This window comes from Planococcus citri, chromosome 3 (genome assembly GCF_950023065.1).
Source record: "Planococcus citri chromosome 3, ihPlaCitr1.1, whole genome shotgun sequence".
Classification (NCBI taxonomy): domain Eukaryota; kingdom Metazoa; phylum Arthropoda; class Insecta; order Hemiptera; family Pseudococcidae; genus Planococcus; species Planococcus citri.
Genome location: NC_088679.1, coordinates 24,601,309 through 24,620,579, shown reverse-complemented (window position 1 = coordinate 24,620,579; position 19,271 = coordinate 24,601,309). Strand labels below are relative to the sequence as shown.

The window sequence follows — 19,271 nt, the reverse complement described above, 5'->3', positions numbered from 1 at the left end:
AGCAAAATTTGCGAACCAGATGAAGCTAAATTGAAAAAGTACGTACCTATACATCACAGGTCTAAATTTCAGGCGCATGAAGAGTAGTTTTTGATTTTTAAGGAATCTTTCGAAATACAATTTGGACTGGAGCGGAAAAAAATCATGATTTTATTTCTTGAAAATGTACTTTTTTCGATGACCTGGACTTCACCTTCAATAGCACTTCCGGAAAAATGTAGGCAGGTAGGTATTTACTTACGCAAAAATAAAAACAGGTTATTCGCTTCAGATGGGATTGCATCGAATTTATGAGATAGGTGGCTGCATCAAAATACAAAAAAATACACGCGATGACATTTTTATTTTAATAAAAAAATAATGCAGGTAAGTACATTACTTATCAATTGATTTGAACACAAATTTATTACTATGATGACTAACCTCACAAAAAAAAAAAAACATTGCTAGAAATCGATATAAACAACTTAATCTTTATTTGAGTACACATATAATCAGATGGATGGATGATTACGTGACTGTAGAATGTTTGATGTCTATGGTTCTGAAAACAGAAAAACATAAGGATATAGGTACTTAAAATTGCTTACTTTACCATCTAAAAAAATCTGAAAGCACATAACAAAAATAATAAATAGGCCTACGACGAAAAATCGATTTTTCTGGATAGTAAACAAATTTTAATTTGCATTAATATCAAGTTATATTATAATCAATAGGTACAATCTACATAATATAAAATCTAATAATCAACATGATCACGTTCTGTATTATGTTTTATGTACAATATTGAAAATCATTGCAGAAATACTTGAAAACATTTTTTTTATGGGTATAAAATTACTAAATTTACTTTCTAAAAAAAAACTGAAAGCATATACTTAACAAAATGATAAATAAGCCTACGAAAAAAAATCGATTATTCTAAAAAGCAATAAAATATAAATTTTTATTAATATTAGGTACTAATCATAATCAAAACAATTTTTTTCGCTGAAAAATTGCAGGTCATCAAAAAAAATAAATAAAAAAGTACAATCCATAAAATCAAGTAAACTCAACATGATCACTTTCTGTATTACGTTTCACGATTATTTTTATAAAAATAACTACTCAATTCGCATGAAATTAGGTGAAAAAAATGCCTTACCTTCAATGTGGAGGTTAAACCAAACGAATTCTTTCGGGTTGGCTTTGGAACGGCATATGTAATCGCCATTATCCGTAATAATTGTACCGTTGGACAAGACACTTTCTTCGTAAACAGATATGGTATTAATTGATGCCGAACTCTGAAAAATAGCGAAGAAGAAAAACATCTGAAAATCATATTTTGCAATATCGTGCCAATTACTTACTGCAGTCATCACGCAACTCCAGAAATATTATCAATTTATTTTTAAAATTTTGAACAGATTAAATGCATTTGTCGAATTTTTAATTTTCTTTAATTTAGGTACTTAAGGTCATTCATTTGTACAAAAACCTAAAAAAAAAAAAATGACCACGAACGAAAAGGTCTCCCAGATATTCTGGTGTCCATAGCCTTTGGTATTTCTTACGTATCTACGAATACGTAATTCGGCAACAAGTGAAAAATGGGTATTTACTTCAAGTGGAATTGTCCACTGCACTCCAGCTTGGTCAGAACAGCTGAAATTGAATTTTTGACCCAACTGGACACCTAGATGGGTCCTGTTCTTGAACGAATATTTCAATCCTGTAAAACATACATATAATCATATCTAATAAAATTTATAGGTACATCTATTAAAACTTGTCCATTGTTAAAAGACAATAATTGCACACCTATAAACCGTAATAATCTCATAAAATATAAGTAGGTACATCTATTAAAATTGGTAGTGTATCAAGATTCAAGATAGAATATCAGTATATATTTCAACAAGAATTCAAAAAAGTTTCTGTCTTTTCAAAGATTTTCTCTAAAAATTCTTCATGCATGCATTATAAATCAAATCATTCACAAATTAACGGACTCCAAACGTGTCATAAATATTTGTATTAGGCAGTGTTACATGCAAGAAAAAATAACTTTCAGATTAAATAAAATATCGCTGTCTGAACAGAGCCAGACTTCTTCAGAAAATAAAATGTTCATGAATAAAGGAAAAAACATCAAAATACAATACATAGAAGTTGAGAAATATTTAAATGACATTTTTTTTATGAAGGGGGTTAAAAGTTATCGATACAACTTGCTCATCAAAATAATTAATCGGATGTCTTCTCACACTGCAGTGACTAACATAATAAACGATACATATCTCTTTCCTAAAGTATGATTTGAATGAATCACTTTGACTTAATGGATCGGGATTACTTTTTCCATTTTCTAACACCCAACTACATTTTAGTCTAATTTTTCGGTCAAACCATAATACACCGTACACGTGGGGACAAGTTACAATTGTATAGGTAAAATTTACATTTACATTCTCATACAATACTCATTATACATTTGCTGAGATCTTTAAATATACGTAACAGAGGCCTAATTTCATTTTTTATTTTTAAAAACGTAGCTTAAAATTTATGTACACAACTTAATCTCTATTTGAGTACACGTAGGTAAGTAAGTAAACAAATGGATGATTACACGACCGTAGAATGTTCGATGTCTATGGTTCTGAAAACAGAAAAATATATAAGTATCATGAAGAACACGTTGTTAAGTAGGTAACTGAGTTATGCATATGTAACCAAATTTTCTAAAAACAAAAAAATGTCATCAATTTGCATTAATATCAATCAATTGTAATTTATCAAAACAATTTCTTTTGTTGAAAATTTCAAATCAATTCTCATAGGTAAGATTAGAGCACCTACTTTTTATTCGGACATAGCCATTACTTTCAACATAGATAGAAAACCAAGCTCGTTCCCCCGGGTTGGATTTCGATTCGCATATGTAACGGCCAGTATCAAATGGAACTGATCCATTGGATACAACACTTTCTTCAAACACTGAAATTTTTTCGATTAATACCGAACTCTGGAAATATAGTAAAAGAAAAAAAATTAAAATTATATTTTGCAATATCATACCAATTACATTCATTTGTAAAGTCATCATGCAACTCCAGAATTTTTATTTTCAGTTTTTGTCGTTTTTCGATCTATGTACTTATTTCGATTTTTTTTTCTTTTTTGATGAAATTACATTAATTTTTTTTGAATGAGCTTGCTTCCAAATATGCAGGTAATTTTAGTAATAGTCGCTTACGTATTTACCTACTAATTATATTATGTCATACAAAACATTTGGAAAAGTGATCTATACACGTAAAAATGTACATAATTATTTGGCACCCTGAATCAAATTTTGTCGTTTCACTTTACTTACGCAGAATAGGTAGGTAGGTACCTAGAACTCATAAATTTTGATCTTTATCAAAGATTAAATGCATTCATCGAATACCTATGTAATATACTTTGTTTTATTTCATTCATACAAAAACCTAAAAAAAAAAATGACTATGAATGCAATTTCTCTCGGATTTCTTCATTTTGGTGTCCATACTCCATAGCCTTGGGTATTTCTTATATGTACATTGGCAAGAAGTGATAAAGGGTTACTTACATCAGGAGGAATGCTCCACTTCACTCCTCCTTCGTCTGAACAGGTGGCATTGAGTTTTTCACCAAACTGGAGTGTTATCCTGTCCTTGTGCTTAAAAGAGTATTTCAATCCTGTAAAACACAATTATTTGTTATAAAATTTGAGTACCTCTGTTAAAACTCTCCGTTCGTTGAAACACAATTGCAAACTTATCAACTATAATAATCTCATGAAATATAAATTGGTCAATTTAGAAACTTCTGTTCAACTTACCCCAGAATGAGAATACAAACACCAAAATCACCAACGAAACCGTAGCAAATGTGAAAGACTGCATTCTTAAGCTGGAAATCGTACTAGGAGTGAAAAGATTCACGAACACGATGATCACAAACACACATTCAATGTTAATCAATTTAAAAACACGATTAGGTACAAGTGGTACAAAAGGCAACAACAGTGAATTACATGTAAACACACTTCAAGTAGGTATTGAAAAGATGCAACGACAGCAAAATCACGAAAGCACTGTTTAAGTAATCAAGTTCAAAATCCCAATTTTAAAACGTGCGAAAACAAGATGCAACAAATGCAAAATTACAAAAGCACAGTTTGTTAAAGTGATCAAATACAAAACCTCAATTTCAATGCTTACAAAAAAAACACAGTAAATGCAAAGTAACGTTAAAAAAAAAAAAAAAAAAAGTGAAAGGCGCAATTAATGTGTACTTAAGTACTGACGCACAGCAAGCAACGATCTGTCCATAAGCAGTGCTACCAATCATATTAGTTTACACAAAATATGTACACGAGCAGCTACGTATATAAGTATGCTTAAAAGTGTAAATAGGTACTTGATTTTTCAATGGTTTTTCACGAGCTTGACTATTTTTCAAATTTCTACTGCTTTTTTGTTTTTTTAGGTTTTTTTATTGTACCTAGTACCTACCCTACCAACCTATTCATCAATCACGTTCAGCAATTTCGGATTCAAGACGAAAATGGATCAACTATCTACACAATTCTTCAATAATTTTTCACGAGCATGGAGATTTTTAGCACTGCTGACGTTGATAGAGTTGCAAGGGTAAAAATTGTATTAGGTACCTAGTACCTACCTCTAACATTGATGTGTATCCGAGCGAATTGATTCCAGTTGTATTTGGATCTACATACGTAGTCACCACTATCACATTTCGTGGTCTGGTTGATAAAAATACTGGCCTCATAATTTGAAACGTGTTTTATCAATGCATTGCTCTGAAAATATTCATAAAAATAATTTTCACATAAGTACTTGAGAGATTTTCAAGCCAACTGTCAATAATTAAAATATTTTGTTCTTTTATATTTTCAGAAAATAAAAGAGCAACACTGAAAAAAATTAGTCAAAGGAGAAGACTTTAAAATACCTACCTATTAAAAAATGAAGTATCTGATAGGTATAGGTACCTAAATAAGTACCTATTCGATATTAGATACGTATAAACACGTTGAAAAGTCTTATTATCGTTTTCAGTTTTTCAGGAAGTAGGTAGATATTGACGCACCTATTTCTGTCCTTTTGACAACCAGTTAGATAAGCAGAAATACTCACATCGTCTGGAATCAGCCACTCTATTTCTTCATAACTCGAACAATTCATTATTAATGTTTGACGTCGAAAAACTTCCAACTCAGTGTCGTTTGTGAAAGAAAATTTGAAACCTTGGAAGTAGGCTGTGAAATGTAATCAGTTGGTGAGTTGGAAAAAATTATCTACACGATATATTATTTTTCTTTTTTCAAGTTTTACTTTCTCGATTGGAACGTGTCTTATTTATTATTCCAATGATATCCTCCACCACTAAGTACCTACTCTATAAATGTGGCTGAGCACTCTGAGTTTACGCATTTTTTTTTTAACGAGCAGATAAGTAGCATTTATGATATTAGCTGGTAAAGTAACAACAATAATTTTCATTGGGGGTAAGGACATTTTCATGTATTGGAATTTTTTTTAATGTGGAAGTTTTGCAGGAGATCGTAAATAAGCAGACATTATTCCTAATCATCTTGAATCAAAAATTAAGTTAGTCCTACGATTTCATTTTGGTAAGTACCTATTTAATTCGTGTTGTCTAATGCCAAGAAAGATACAAATATGAAATACTGATTTCTAAACTTGATCTTTGACATTTTCTTAGAATGCCTAATGCACCTCTTGCAAACGAGCGCTTTTTACCTGCTGTTTGATGTCATCTGTAATGTGCTATTCAACACCGTTACTTCTGTCAAATTATCTACTTCTTTGTATCGATTCTTTTTGCAAATCACATTTTACTATCAAATTTAGTGTACTTTATACGTGCTTTGTTCCTCATTTATTAAGTCAAGTAAGTAATTATAAATGAATTTAATTCTAAAATGGAAGAAGGCTTAACGTACTTAGGTGCCTATATTTAATACCTACACCGACAAAGTTATTACGACGTTGGAAAAAATTTGGATAATTTTTTGTTTCATTTTGAAATCTTGAAATTATCACCAGTCAACCAAGCAATATTTTTATACGCGTATTACATATACTTTCAATGATTCGGAAAACATCAAATAAATTCAATAACTCGTAAATTTCTAACCGTATTCACTTCGTAAATTATTCGTATTAACCCTCTTGGCTTGGTTACCTTAACTACGTAGGTACTTCAAAATGGACTTGAAAAGTTGAAAAAAAATCTACTTACCCAAAGATGAGGCTGCAAACATTGATAACACCAACAACACAATCATGTTTGGATTTTCAAATGGCGAAAAAACTCAAATGAAATCTCGTAAGTTAAAATTGAGAACAAAAAAAAATTAAGAAATCTGGGTGCAATAGGTATATGATACGAGGAAAATGTTACTAATATGAACTACGAGATATTTGTTAACAGCAAAATCTCCACTTTCAACAAGCACACTTACAGAACGTTATTGGTAAACCTTTTACTGAAGATTGTTCTTCTCACTTACTTACAAAGATGAAGTATAACTGAAAATGAAAAAAATATACTGTATGGTTTTAAAATGTAAAAAAAAAGAGATAGAGAGAAGGAGGAGAAAGTGAGAGAGAAATAGAACGGTGTGATGGTGTTCTGCGAGATGTGTTAATTTTATATGTTTGTCTTGTGATGTATTTAGAAAACTATACCCTAGCTATGTGTGTGTCTATCATCGCACGTAATAAATGTAGCGGATGATCACAGATGGCCGGTGTGATGTTTTCAAGGCAATAAAAGACAAATCGTAGCTCGGATCCCTGTGGACAGGGAGAAAAGAATTTAGTCTTGTTGCAATCTTCTTTTACGAACGATGTTAAAAGATGGTACCAAATATACCTACTGACGAATTGCCAGAAAAATTTTCGAACCATACAAAGCTATAAATTGAAAAAGCACATCACTAGTCTAAATTTCAAACGTGGAAGTGTATTTTTTGATTTTTAAAGAATCTTTGGAAAATCAAGTTTGGATTGCAGAGGGAAAAAATGTATTTTTCGAAAATGTCTCCTTTTTGAGGGCTCGTATACGTATCACCTTCAAGAGCACTTCCGGAGTTGTGATTTTATTTGAGTAAACAATTCAAAATAATGTTTCTACTGAATTTAGTCGAAATTCTTCGACTTTTTTTTCGCGATCTATACTAATACATGTAGGTAACAGGTGGTGTAAATATGTATTAGGTAGGTACATAGTTACGCAAAAATAAAGATAAGTTTTTACTTTAGATGGAACTGTTCGTTAATTCTATTTCTTCGTCACAGGACCAATTCATTATTAATGTCTGATTCACAAAAATTTCCAACTCTGTATCGTCAGTAAAAGAGAATTTCAAAATAAAAACAATAAAATGATTCAAATTTTTTAAATTCAGTAATTTCAAACAGGTTATCCATTTTTAAAAAATAACTCGCCACAAAACTTCGAATTTTCAATTTGAATCGAATAACATGAGATAGGTGGATGCATCAAAATACAAAAAATTACACGCAATGAAGTTATTATTTTAATAAAAAGAGAATGCTGATACATATTATTGTACGTATTATTATTGATATGTACACACTTCTATACATAGGTAATGCTGTACTTAGATAATAATAGGTAACTACATACATGATTTTTTCAGAAGCCTAATTTTTCATATGTACAGTCGGCCCCGCTTATTGTGGTCGCATTTGTCCAAGGCAAAATGATTCTATTAAGCGGGTGATTCTATTAAAGGAACTTTTGAAAAAACACAACTCTCACATAAAATGTATTTTTTGATCATTTTGGCAAAAAACATGGCTTTTTTGACAATTTCAACAAAAGTTGGGATTTTTAAATAACTTTTTCAAAAAAGAAACTTCTGTACAATTTTGGCAAAAATTAGACTTTTTTTATTATCGCTTACTCATTATTCTAGCAATAAGGTTTTTCAAATATTTTGGCAAAAAACAGATACTTTTTTGGCAATTTTTACAAAAAATTGGGATTTTTGATGAATTATGAAACATTTTGATAAAAATAGCGAAGATAACGAGTCATGAAAGGAGAAATGTCTCACAAAATGATTCTTTTAAGCGGGGAACTTGATTACATTAAACGGGTGATTTTCTGTGTAATTGGGTACAAAAAATCGGGACCAAGTCATTTGATCACATTAAACGGGTGATTCTATTAAGCGAATCCACAATAAGCGGGGCCGACTGTACTTTCTCAAAATCGACTTACGGGTCATTCCATGCCAAATCGGCGGATTTTTGCACGAGGGGTCTTCGATTTTTTTCAAAATCAGATCATTTGTAGAGGTCATCAAACGATGACGAATGACGCAAACCGGACATTTTTTCGATTTTTTTTGACGGAGCTGTGGCGCTTCAAAGTTCTCCAAAATGGCCGAAAATGAAAAATTTCAGTTGCAAATTGCTCCGGTTGTACGTGGTATAGAATTTTGAACTTTTTTTCAAATTGTAGTACTTTGAGAGGGTAATCGACGAGTGATGTCAAAATCAGTGTTGCCACTTTTAAAAATCTAAAAAAATCGATTTTAAAACTTATAATTTAAATATAACCATGATGTCCGCCAGTAAAAATTCTGAAAAAATTCTCAGTTTTAGTCCTTTTTATGTAGAATAACATATCAAAAAATTGGAGGGGCCTTTTTTTTCATTTTCGAGAAAAAAAAATTACAAGTTTTACAATTGCTGCAAAAGTACCATCAGAAACCTAAAAAATGAAAATTTTTGCATTTTTGAAATATTTTACCAATGTGTGGACGATAATGTGAAAAAAATCCCTCTCCCCCCAATTTGTCGACAAATTGACGAAAAATGCATATATTTCACTCTTGAAATAAAAATTTACAGCACGAAAAATGTCAATTCGTTGACAAATGGGGGGAGGGGGATTTTTTTCACATTATCGTCTACACATTGGTAAAATATTTCAAAAATGCAAAAATTTTCATTTTTTAGGTTTCTGATGGTACTTTTGCAGCAATTGTAAAACTTGTAATTTTTTTTTCTCGAAAATGAAAAAAAAGGCCTCTCCAATTTTTTGATATGTTATTCTACATAAAAAGGACTAAAACTGAGAATTTTTTCAGAATTTTTACTGGCGGACATCATGGTTATATTTAAATTATAAGTTTTAAAATCAATTTTTTTAGGTTTTTAAAAGTGGCAACACTGATTTTGACATCACTCGTCGATTACCCTCTCAAAGTACTACAATTTGAAAAAAAGTTCAAAATTCTATACCACGTACAACCGGAGCAATTTGCAACTGAAATTTTTCATTTTCGGCCATTTTGGAGAACTTTGAAGCGCCACAGCTCCGTCAAAAAAAATCGAAAAAATGTCCGGTTTGCGTCATTCGTCATCGTTTGATGACCTCTACAAATGATCTGATTTTGAAAAAAATCGAAGACCCCTCGTGCAAAAATCCGCCGATTTGGCATGGAATGACCCTTACATGACTAAATCTATATCTAATTATTCACATAAACGTACCAAATCATACACAGATTAGTTTTGCGCACTGCAATACGAATTGTACAAATCAGGACCAAAATTGCAGAAACATTAAATAGGTATCTACTTAAAAACATTTTTCCATACATATCAAATGCTCGAGCTTACTTTACCCTTTAATAAATCTGAAAGCGCAGAAACATTAAATGAATATACATTTTTTCACTTATATCAAATGCTTACTTCACCCTTTAATACATAAAATCTTCTGAAAGAACATAACAACCACAAGCACACAAAAATAATGAACAAGCCTATGGCAAAAAATCAATTTTTCTAAAAACAATAAAATTTCATCGACTTGCATTAATACCTACGTATATCAATCATAATTTATCAAAACATTTTTTTTGTTAAAAATTTCAAGTCTTTTTCAAAAAATATAATCATTACGTTTTACAATTACTTTTATACTTAAACATAACAAACTCAATTCACATAAAATTAGAATAGGTACTTAGACTTCTCCATCAACATAGATGTAAAACGAGACGACTTCTCTCGGGTAAGTCTTCGATTGGCATATGTAATCGCCACTATCCGATAGAGCTGATCCATCGAATACGATAGTTTCTTCGAATAATGAAATTTTTTTGACAAATGCCGAACTCTGAAAATGGTAAAAAAAAAAAAATGGAAACCACATTTTGCAATATCGAGCTGATTACCAGGGACGAAGTGAAGGGAGGCTAAGGGGCAGCTTGCCCCCTTGAGTTCTGTGAAAGTTGTAAAAAGTTGGGAAATTGTGAGAAATTCAAGAAAGTTGGGAAAATACAGAAAATTCCAACAATATTTTAGTTTCAGAGTTTTCAAAAGTTCAAATTCTTTACGATCATCACAGTTTATTCATTCGAGCAATCACTATATTAACAACTTTCCCAACTTTTGATTGAAGCCAAATCTATGTCTGTATCTATGATTTTCCCAACTTTTGATATTGAAATACTCAGTGGGAAATCTGGAAGAATGTCTGAAATTTTATTCAGATTCTAATTCAAAACCTGATGAAGATTCGGAATTTGCCGACAAAATCATCGACCTATTCTCAATTTTGTTTTTTATGTGCTTGCTCTTTCAAATAGGTAATCGTAATGGCAATAATCTTTTACTTATTTCATTTTTTGCAAAAACCTTAGGGAAAAAATGACCATGAATGAAATTGAAGAGCTCTATTCCAAAGTGGGTTAAGTCATTTTCAAAAAAAGCACGTTTTACAGAGATTTTTACTTCAAAAGTGGGCGAAGTCATCGATTTTTCAAAGTAAATTTTTCTACAAGCAATTGTTCAATGTCCAACGAAAGGAAAGGTGCATCGACCTTCGGAAACAGAACTAATTTCAGCATCAAAAATTTTAAACGCATTTTTTGGGGGGAAAAATGACTTAACCCACTTTGGAATAGAGCTCTTCAATTGATTTAATATTTCTACATTCTGGCGTCCAGGCGTCCATAGTCTTAGGTATTTCTTACGTACCTACATCGCGGCAAGAAGTGAGAAGGATTACTTACATCAGGTGGAGAAGACCAGTTCACTCCTCCTTCGTCTGAACAGGTGGCATTGAATTCTTGACCCAACTTAACTATTATATAATCCCCGTTCTTAAAGGAGTATCGCAATCCTGTAAAACAAAACCATTCCTCATAAAATTCAAGTATGTACCTACTTACCTTCATAAAATTATCACCATTTATATTTAAAAAGTTGTCTAGATTATTGCTAACCACAAAAATCGATTTTCCAAAAACCACTTTTTGCGTTGCCAATAAAAGACCCGCTATCGTGCATCAACGGAGGAGTGGGAAAACGCACTTTCGTGATATCAGTACCTAATGAAAAATTGATTTTTTATAGGTACTTGATTTCACGTTGGTAATACTTAAGTAGTGCTTTTTTGGGCACGTTTTAGATTTGGGATTTTGTATTTGATTACTTTATCTGTACCTACTTGTGCAACTTTAATTTCATCTTGTGTGAGTTTGGCATAATACATTTTAGGCTATATTGTGTTCTTATTTATTCATAAATAACGTTCAGAAAATTTTGATTTAAGCGTGAAAAAAATGGAACATCGTAGGTAGTTCACTATACGAGCGTTTCCGATTTATGTGATGGTATTTTTTTACTGCTAACAGTGCTACCAATCGTAATTATTCACAAGAAATACACAGCAACGTGCGATTAGGAGGACAACGAAGTAGGCAGGTATATACACTATACATATAACTAGGTATAGAATTTTTCGATAATTTTTCACGAGCATGGAGCTTTACAGCATAGTTAACGTTGTTGATCGAGTTGCTTAGGTAAAAACTTATTTGGTACCTGTAACATGGATGCGTATGCGAGCGAATTGATTCTTGTTGTATTTAGATCTACATATGTAATCACCACTATCACATTTAGTAGTCCGATTGACTTCAATACTCGCCTCATAACTTGAAACGTGTTTTATCACAGCATTACTCTGAAAATGTTAACAAAAATAATTTTAAAATGATTTTTTTAAACGGAATATGATGTCTTAAACTGTAAACTTGCATTGACACTTGACTCGAAAATCTCCAAAATTTATTCTTTTTTTTTTAGAAAATAGAATAGCAACACTTAAAAAATTTGTATAGGTAATGAAGAATATTTTAAAATACCTACAGAATTAGAAAATTGAAGTACATATCTAATAGGTACCTACCTAAATAAATAGGCATTCGGTACAGAGTGGACAGAAATATCGTGAATCTCTAAAAAAGTTTTCTGCTACATATTTCGGTTGGTCACAGTGAATGATAAAATAATTGATTATTGAACTGAGATAATAACTTTCCACCAAACTTTCTCTGGGGTTCAGGATATTTCTGTCCACCCTGTAGGTATTCCGCATATAAAAACGTTGAAAAATGTCAATATTGTTTTCAGATGTTTCTTAGACTGTATTGAGGCACATCGATCCTTATGTTGATTTTTATTGACTATACTCACATCGTTTGGAATCAGCCATTCTATTTCTTCATCACTCGAACAATTCATTGTCAATTTTTGACGTCGAAAAATCTCCAACTCAGTATTATTAGTGAAAGAAAATTTCAAACCTGTGAAATGTTATCAGTTGGTGAGTAGGAAAAAATTTTCTACACGATGCATTTTTTTTTTGAGTTTTACTTTCTCAATAGGAAAGTGCCTTGTTATGTTTATTCCATCAGTATCCCCTCGCACTAAAAAGGTGGTTGAAGCACTGTGAATTTGTTCAATTATTGTTTTACGAGTAGATTAGTACCATTTATGATGTTACTTAGCTGGTAAATTAGGTAAAAACAATAGACAGCGAGGGTCATGCCATTTTTATGTATTAGAATTTTTTTTGTAATTTGGAAGTTTCGCAAGAGATCGTAAATTAGCATAAATTATGAGTCATATTTCTGTTCCTTAGCTTAATGAACCGTTAAGACGGAATTACTTTCAATGATTTGAAGAATTTCCAACAAATTTAATAACTCGTGAATTTCTAACGATTCCAATTAAATTTTTTCGAATTAACCACTCTTCACTTGTTTATCTATTCAACTATGTACTTACTTCAAAATGGACTCGAACATTTGAAAAAAATCTACTTACCCCATGATGAGGCTGCAAACATTGATAACAACAGCAACACATTCATGAAGGCGACGATTCTAATAAAATCTCGTAAGAATTTTGGTGACTTAAAATTGAGAAAAAAATCAAGAAAACTGAGTGCAATATAAACGATTCCTACTACAAATGTCACCAGCTCATGAACACCGAGATATTTGAAAATAGCAAAATCGCCACTTTCAACGAACGCACATATTAGTATTGGTATACATTATTAGTAAACCTTTGAATGAAGATTATTCTTCTCACTTACCTACTTGTAAAGAAGGGGTAAACTTGAAAATGAAAAAGAAAAGATACACACATTTCCCAGAAGAACCAGCATGTTGCTAATTACATTATAATGCTATGAGAGGATTGTAGCAGTGTTATTTGCAGGTACAAGGTAATTGCAGTCCGTGTGGCTTGAGAAAGTTTAACGTCTGGCATGAAAAAATCTGTCTTCAGCTTCAGCTCAATTTTCAAGCATACCTACACATTCATTTTTCGAACCTGCCATAATCTAGCATATGTTTTTTTGTAAATTAATGACGTCATATTCAAATTTGAAAATTCATTTTTTCAATCTCATTTCAGAATTGTGTCTTGGTAACACCTTCTTTTTTACTTTTTGAGTTATACGTAATATTATACCTACCTACACGTTCATTTCGGAATTCCAAATTTGTAATTTTCTTACTAGGGGGACTAGGGAGATACCCATTCCAACTGCGAGGAAAATTTTCAAAGCAGATAAAGCTAAATTTAAAAAGCACGTCATCAATTTAAAATTTTATTTTTCGAAAATTTCCCCTTTTCGAGGTCCCATATATCACCTTCGAGGGCACTTCCGGAGCTAAGATTTTACCTGAGTAAATTTCAATTCAAAATGAAGGTTCTACTAAATTTAGTTAAAATTCTTAGACTTTTTTTCGCGATCCGCTTCAATACAAACTTTCTGTATCATTACTGAGAGAGAATTTCAAACCCATAAATACGGAAATAAAATCTGCAAGAAATGCCTCCAACAAAATTGTGAAGCATCATAATCTATTGGACGGAGTAACACTAGTAATTTCCGACGTATTTGAAAACATATTAAAAATTCAACGTGATCAAAATGATTCTTTTTTTTGTTTTCAATTTTAAAAATATTTATTTATTAAAACACATGCACAATACACATAAGAACAATACTTCCAAAGTTCAAATTGAATAAAAACTTACCCAATAAAGTAAAATATTCAAATAAACATACAAGAATTAATGAACAAATGGTATTTTTATTGAATATCCATTAATTTAGCTATGAGCCTACTACTATTTAAATAGGTACATCATAACTAGCTACAATATTGAAAACTGAATAAAAATTTTGCGCAAGTATATCTACCTATCTAATGCTGTAAAATTTCAATTACAATACTTAATGAAACTCCATCACTAATTGATAAAAGGTGAACAACGAATACAATTCACATATTTTGCTGAAAAAAAAAAAAAAAAAGTTATAGAAGATGTATTTTTTTCCAAAGTATTTATATTACAGTACTCAAATTCAAATGACATAGGCAATCGCACATTTATTTTGTAACTAAACAATAGGTAATGAAAGTCAAATATTCATCTGGAATCGACCATACTCGCAGGTGCACAACGCATACAATTTATATTTTCTGCGAACAAAAAAAAAACTTAAAGAAGACGTCTTCTTAATTTAAAATTTAAAAATTTATCAACAAATTTTTCATTCGCTCATCTCAGTGTGACTCAAACCACTACCTACTTTTGAACTTTTCGCTTTCTAACATCTAACTACACCGCATTAAAAGAAATATTCACAATGTATACCTATTATTGCTCGTGCCTACGTATAATTTAAGCTCCTCTACGAAGCTTTTAACGTATCGTAGTTTACCGATTAAAATATTATTACCTTACTTTATTTGTGTAAAAATTGAATTTTGTAACTTACATATAAGAAACGTAAGTACCTATTACCTGCAATTTGGAGGGATACAAAAGCAAATACATTCCGGTCGGTTTTCGATCTGCATACGTAATCGCCGTGATCTGAAAGTTTCGCTCCATCGGATGTAATACTCTCCTCGAAAATTGAAACTTGCTTTATTGATGCTTTGCTCTGAAAATACCCAAGAAAAATTATTAAAATTAGGTCTACCTACTGTTTATATTGAACTTATATGTAGTCCGTACAGGTGTATAATACCGTATACTTATTACCTACCGAACTACACGATCAATTTTTTTTTTTTTGGTGAAATGACCACACAAGTTTTTAAAAAATAATAACCTCATTTTACGAGTACATCAAAAGAAAGTAGATATACCCAGAAATTAAACTGAATAGACACATCCATACGATAAGTAGGTACGGTTTTCAAGATTTTCAATCCAAATATTGAAGTTACTTCAAAATTTTGGACAGTACAAAATATATTTTGTGACAAGAGAGAAAATTTATTTATTTAGCTTTGATTATATTTTTGTTTTTTCTTCAACGAAGATTCAAAATTATTCTCTTTCTCGCCTGTTTTTCAGCATTTTAATTGCGTGTATGGTACCTACTTAATCCAAACATGCGTAACTCACCTTAAAAGGAATACTGCATTCTACTCCTCCTGGGTGCGAACAACTGAATTCGAATTTTTCTTTCAACATGACAAGCTTTTCTGTATCGTTGACGAAAGAACATTTTAAACCTGCAATTAAAATTAGTAAATAAAATATCAGTGTAAAGAATAAGTAGGTACCTATATTTAAAACCGAAATAAAATGAAAGTTTCCCTTTCTCAGGGGCTCTCTTTAAATATTATGGCATAGCTAGTGAAACTATATCTGAAAATATCTCAACGATTTACTTCAAAGAACTATCAGCTACGAAGAAGCCTAGCACTCTGTGGAGTATTTATTCGATGCTTCACCGAATCATTCTATTAAAACGCAGAAGACTTGACATTGAGAAGTATTTAATACTTCGTGCATTACTGAGCAAACTGCAGAATAAGGGTTATAAACCTGTACAAGCTAAAACACTCGCTGAAAACGAAAAAGAAAAATTTCTTAAAGAAGCTCCTGTATTGTTTTGTATTCACTAATACCTATTTAACGTGAATTTGGTAATTACCTATAGATACAATGTTACTAACATTTTTTCAGGCATCAGAAAAGTAAATTTGCTGGTTGACTAAAATCAATTTCATCATCTATAATCTTTCATACACAAACAATTTTTATTTGCTCGTGAATAAGGAGAAAAGAGCCTCCATTTTCATAGGAACGGGAATTCCAAGGAAGAAAAATTAATTACCTTACCTACAACACGAATCTGTATCCGAGCAAATTGATCCGAATTGTTTTTAGATCCGCATATATAATCACCATCATCAGATTTATCTGCTTGGTTGATAAGAATACTTGACACGTTACTTGAAATTCTTTTGATTGATGCTTGACTCTGAAAATATGAATGAAAAAAAAGTTTAAAAAATATAGCCTACTTATGTAGGTATCTAGTATCTACTTTTAGAGATATTTTCCTTTAAATTGCCAAATCGTATAAGGAACTTTTCATGCAAAATTTGTTTCCTTTTCTCGATGAAATACTTAGCAATAGGTAATGAAAAAAGTTTCTCATCCAGCACTCGTAGGATAGGTCAACTGAAAATACTTTAATATGTAGGTATATGCAGATTATCCTTTTCAAATGAGAAAACCCTGCATGATTATGTAAGAAAATTTATTTTTTGGTGGGCTGAGGGAAAGCCTTCATTTTTTTTCAATTATTCATCAATAAGAATAGGTAAGTATTCGACAATCACTTGGATTTTTTTAAATCACAAATGGAATAGAACGAAAAAAAATAAATAAATACTTACATGTTCGATGCCAAAACATAAAAAAATATCGTATCTGAAACTTGAAAATAATTCTAGAATACAGTGGTGCCAATTTCTTGGTGCTTATTACCAATTTTAAAATTCTGAGAATTTTTTTGATGAAAAGGTTTTTTTGATTTTTTAAAATTGGAAATAATGACCAAATACACATGTAATTGGCACCACTGTATTCCAATTAGCTCCGGAAGTTCCATTAAAAGAAAATATAAATTATTATTTGTTTAATAAATATAAATTGAATTAAAATTTAATATTATTTAAATTTATAATATGATCCGCGCTAAGGCACTATAGCTTCACTCAGGTGAAATCGCTCGGCCATCTTTGGTGCAAAATAACAATTGAATTTCATGAAACGTCACAGTGACGTCACTCGACGAACAGCAGTGATGTGCTGTGATTGGCTGAAATCACTCATTTTGCACCAAAGATGGCTGACCGATTTCACCTGAGTGAAGCTATAGTGCCTTAACCGCGCCATCGTAGCCTACGTCTTCAAGTCGATGGAGAATCTGGTCGTTTTTCTCAGAACAGATTCGTACATACGAGTGATGATTTTATTTTTCGAAAATGTCCTTTTTTTGGCTTCTGAAGCTAAGATTTTATTTGAGTAAATTTCAATTAAAAATGAAGGTTCTGCTAAATTTAGTCATTTTTTTCGCGATCCATTCCAATTACCAATACCTACTTGTAGGTAGCATACATAAATGCAGATACTTACGCGAAAATATAACTACATAGATTACTCACTGTAGATGGGACTCTCCATTCTACTTCTTCGTCACTGGAACAATCCATTCTTAGTGTCTCGTTCACGAAAATTACCACCTCTGTATCGTTGGTGAAAGAGTATTTCAAACCTATAAAATACGAAAATAAATGCAAATAAAATCTTCAAGAAATGCCTGCATCAAAATTTTGTCTAAATGCGAAATGCAAGTATTAGGTATTACAAGTGCGTACCTAGCTATTTTGTGCGGTCAATTCAGTAAAATGTCGAAGAATAAAACTCGTAGGTGTAGGTAGAGGAATTCCATTCACAACATACCTAGTACAAAAATGTACCATTTTCTACCTGTGTCTTGGAGATAATATCGTAGGTACCTAGTAAGTATCTGTCTAAATCACTTATCTAGTTATCTACACATAGAATTCTCGATTGCTATTATCTTAGCTAATTTTCAGAGTTGTCTTTTTACCTCGTACCTTTTTTTATTCACATTTTCAGACACTATAGGATGTACAACAGAACGAATGTTAATTGTTCAGTAAATAAAGTCCAGGAAAATTTCAGTATCATTTCATAAAGCTCCAAGAGTAGCAAACATGCTCCTGAAAAGTGGCCTTCTGCCCAGAAATAATGAATCAGAAATGTTTTAAGCCACAAACGACGATAAAATTTATTCTGGCACACTAAATCTTGCGAGACCACATCAAAAGTAGGTACCTACTTAGTTCACAAGATTCAATTGGGATAAATTCTCACTGTGCCCAAGAACATATATACGATGTGAAATCTAACGTAAGCATAAGACATTTTGACATTAATAATGTAAGTATATTTTCTGTGTTCACGCGTGATTCGCACTGCGATGAATATTGTTCTATATTAACAACATGAAAATTCTGTTCAACTTACCCCAAGATGAAGATATAAACGTCAATAGTATCAGCAATACGTTCAAGATTGTGAAAGTCTGCATTTTCTCGTGATGATGATTAAAAATGCAAAAAAATTCAGCTATCAGAAAAATAAATAAATGAAAGTTTTTTTTTTTTTTAAACGATGCTCAGATATTATAACAAATAATTATTTCCTTTTGAATTGAAAAGCAAATTATGAAATTACAAGATTTAACCAACGCAACGTACACGTATGTACATCTCCGTTGTTTACCTGTTTATGAGGGCTCGTGTTTAAGCGCTTTTTAAACGGTAAACTTGAAGAGTGAAAGGTAGGACAGCCTTTCCTGGAAGGAACAATTAAGCGTGCAATATACCTAGACTTATGGATTTGTAGCACACGCTATACAGATGCTGGCGACAGTGGCGACCAACTAGCTAAGGAGGACCGATACCAACTGTAGGTATATCGCCGATCTGAACGAAAGGTTGCCTG

At 31.5% G+C, this 19,271-nt stretch overlaps 3 protein-coding genes across 5 annotated transcripts; all 3 read right to left on the bottom strand.

Moving 5' to 3' along the window:
• Positions 1–324: 324 nt before the first annotated feature.
• On the bottom strand, positions 325–6,673 carry LOC135840259 (uncharacterized). Of its 2 annotated transcripts, XR_010557718.1 has the most exons (7): positions 6,310–6,673; positions 5,181–5,302; positions 3,605–4,843; positions 2,851–3,016; positions 1,611–2,650; positions 1,151–1,292; positions 325–544 (listed from the first exon to the last, which is right to left on the bottom strand). XR_010557718.1 is itself a non-coding variant. In XM_065356695.1 (6 exons), the coding sequence occupies exons 1-6, from the start codon at positions 6,353–6,355 to the stop codon at positions 2,643–2,645; spliced, it is 594 nt and encodes a 197-aa protein (XP_065212767.1). In that variant the 5' UTR covers positions 6,356–6,636; the 3' UTR covers positions 2,009–2,642. The 2 variants fall into 2 exon arrangements, 1 of the variants encoding a protein (XP_065212767.1); XM_065356695.1 differs by lacking the exons at positions 325–544; positions 1,151–1,292 and having other exon boundaries at positions 2,009–2,650; positions 3,605–3,714; positions 4,702–4,843; positions 6,310–6,636.
• A 3,317-nt stretch (positions 6,674–9,990) lies between these two features.
• Positions 9,991–13,464, bottom strand: LOC135841179 (uncharacterized). Its single transcript, XM_065358015.1, has 5 exons — positions 13,233–13,464; positions 12,600–12,709; positions 11,946–12,087; positions 11,132–11,241; positions 9,991–10,233 (listed from the first exon to the last, which is right to left on the bottom strand). The coding sequence occupies exons 1-5, from the start codon at positions 13,276–13,278 to the stop codon at positions 10,081–10,083; spliced, it is 561 nt and encodes a 186-aa protein (XP_065214087.1). The 5' UTR covers positions 13,279–13,464; the 3' UTR covers positions 9,991–10,080.
• Positions 13,465–14,355: 891 nt separating this feature from the next.
• On the bottom strand, positions 14,356–19,065 carry LOC135840398 (uncharacterized). 2 transcript variants are annotated; one of them, XM_065356922.1, is made up of 6 exons: positions 18,792–19,065; positions 17,903–18,012; positions 16,569–16,710; positions 15,846–15,955; positions 15,234–15,375; positions 14,356–14,719 (listed from the first exon to the last, which is right to left on the bottom strand). In XM_065356922.1, exons 1-6 carry the CDS (start codon positions 18,853–18,855, stop codon positions 14,676–14,678), a joined length of 612 nt encoding a protein of 203 aa, XP_065212994.1. In that variant the 5' UTR covers positions 18,856–19,065; the 3' UTR covers positions 14,356–14,675. The 2 variants fall into 2 exon arrangements, with proteins under 2 accessions (XP_065212994.1, XP_065212993.1); XM_065356921.1 differs by lacking the exon at positions 14,356–14,719 and adding an exon at positions 14,737–14,908.
• Between the last annotated feature and the right edge of the window lie 206 nt (positions 19,066–19,271).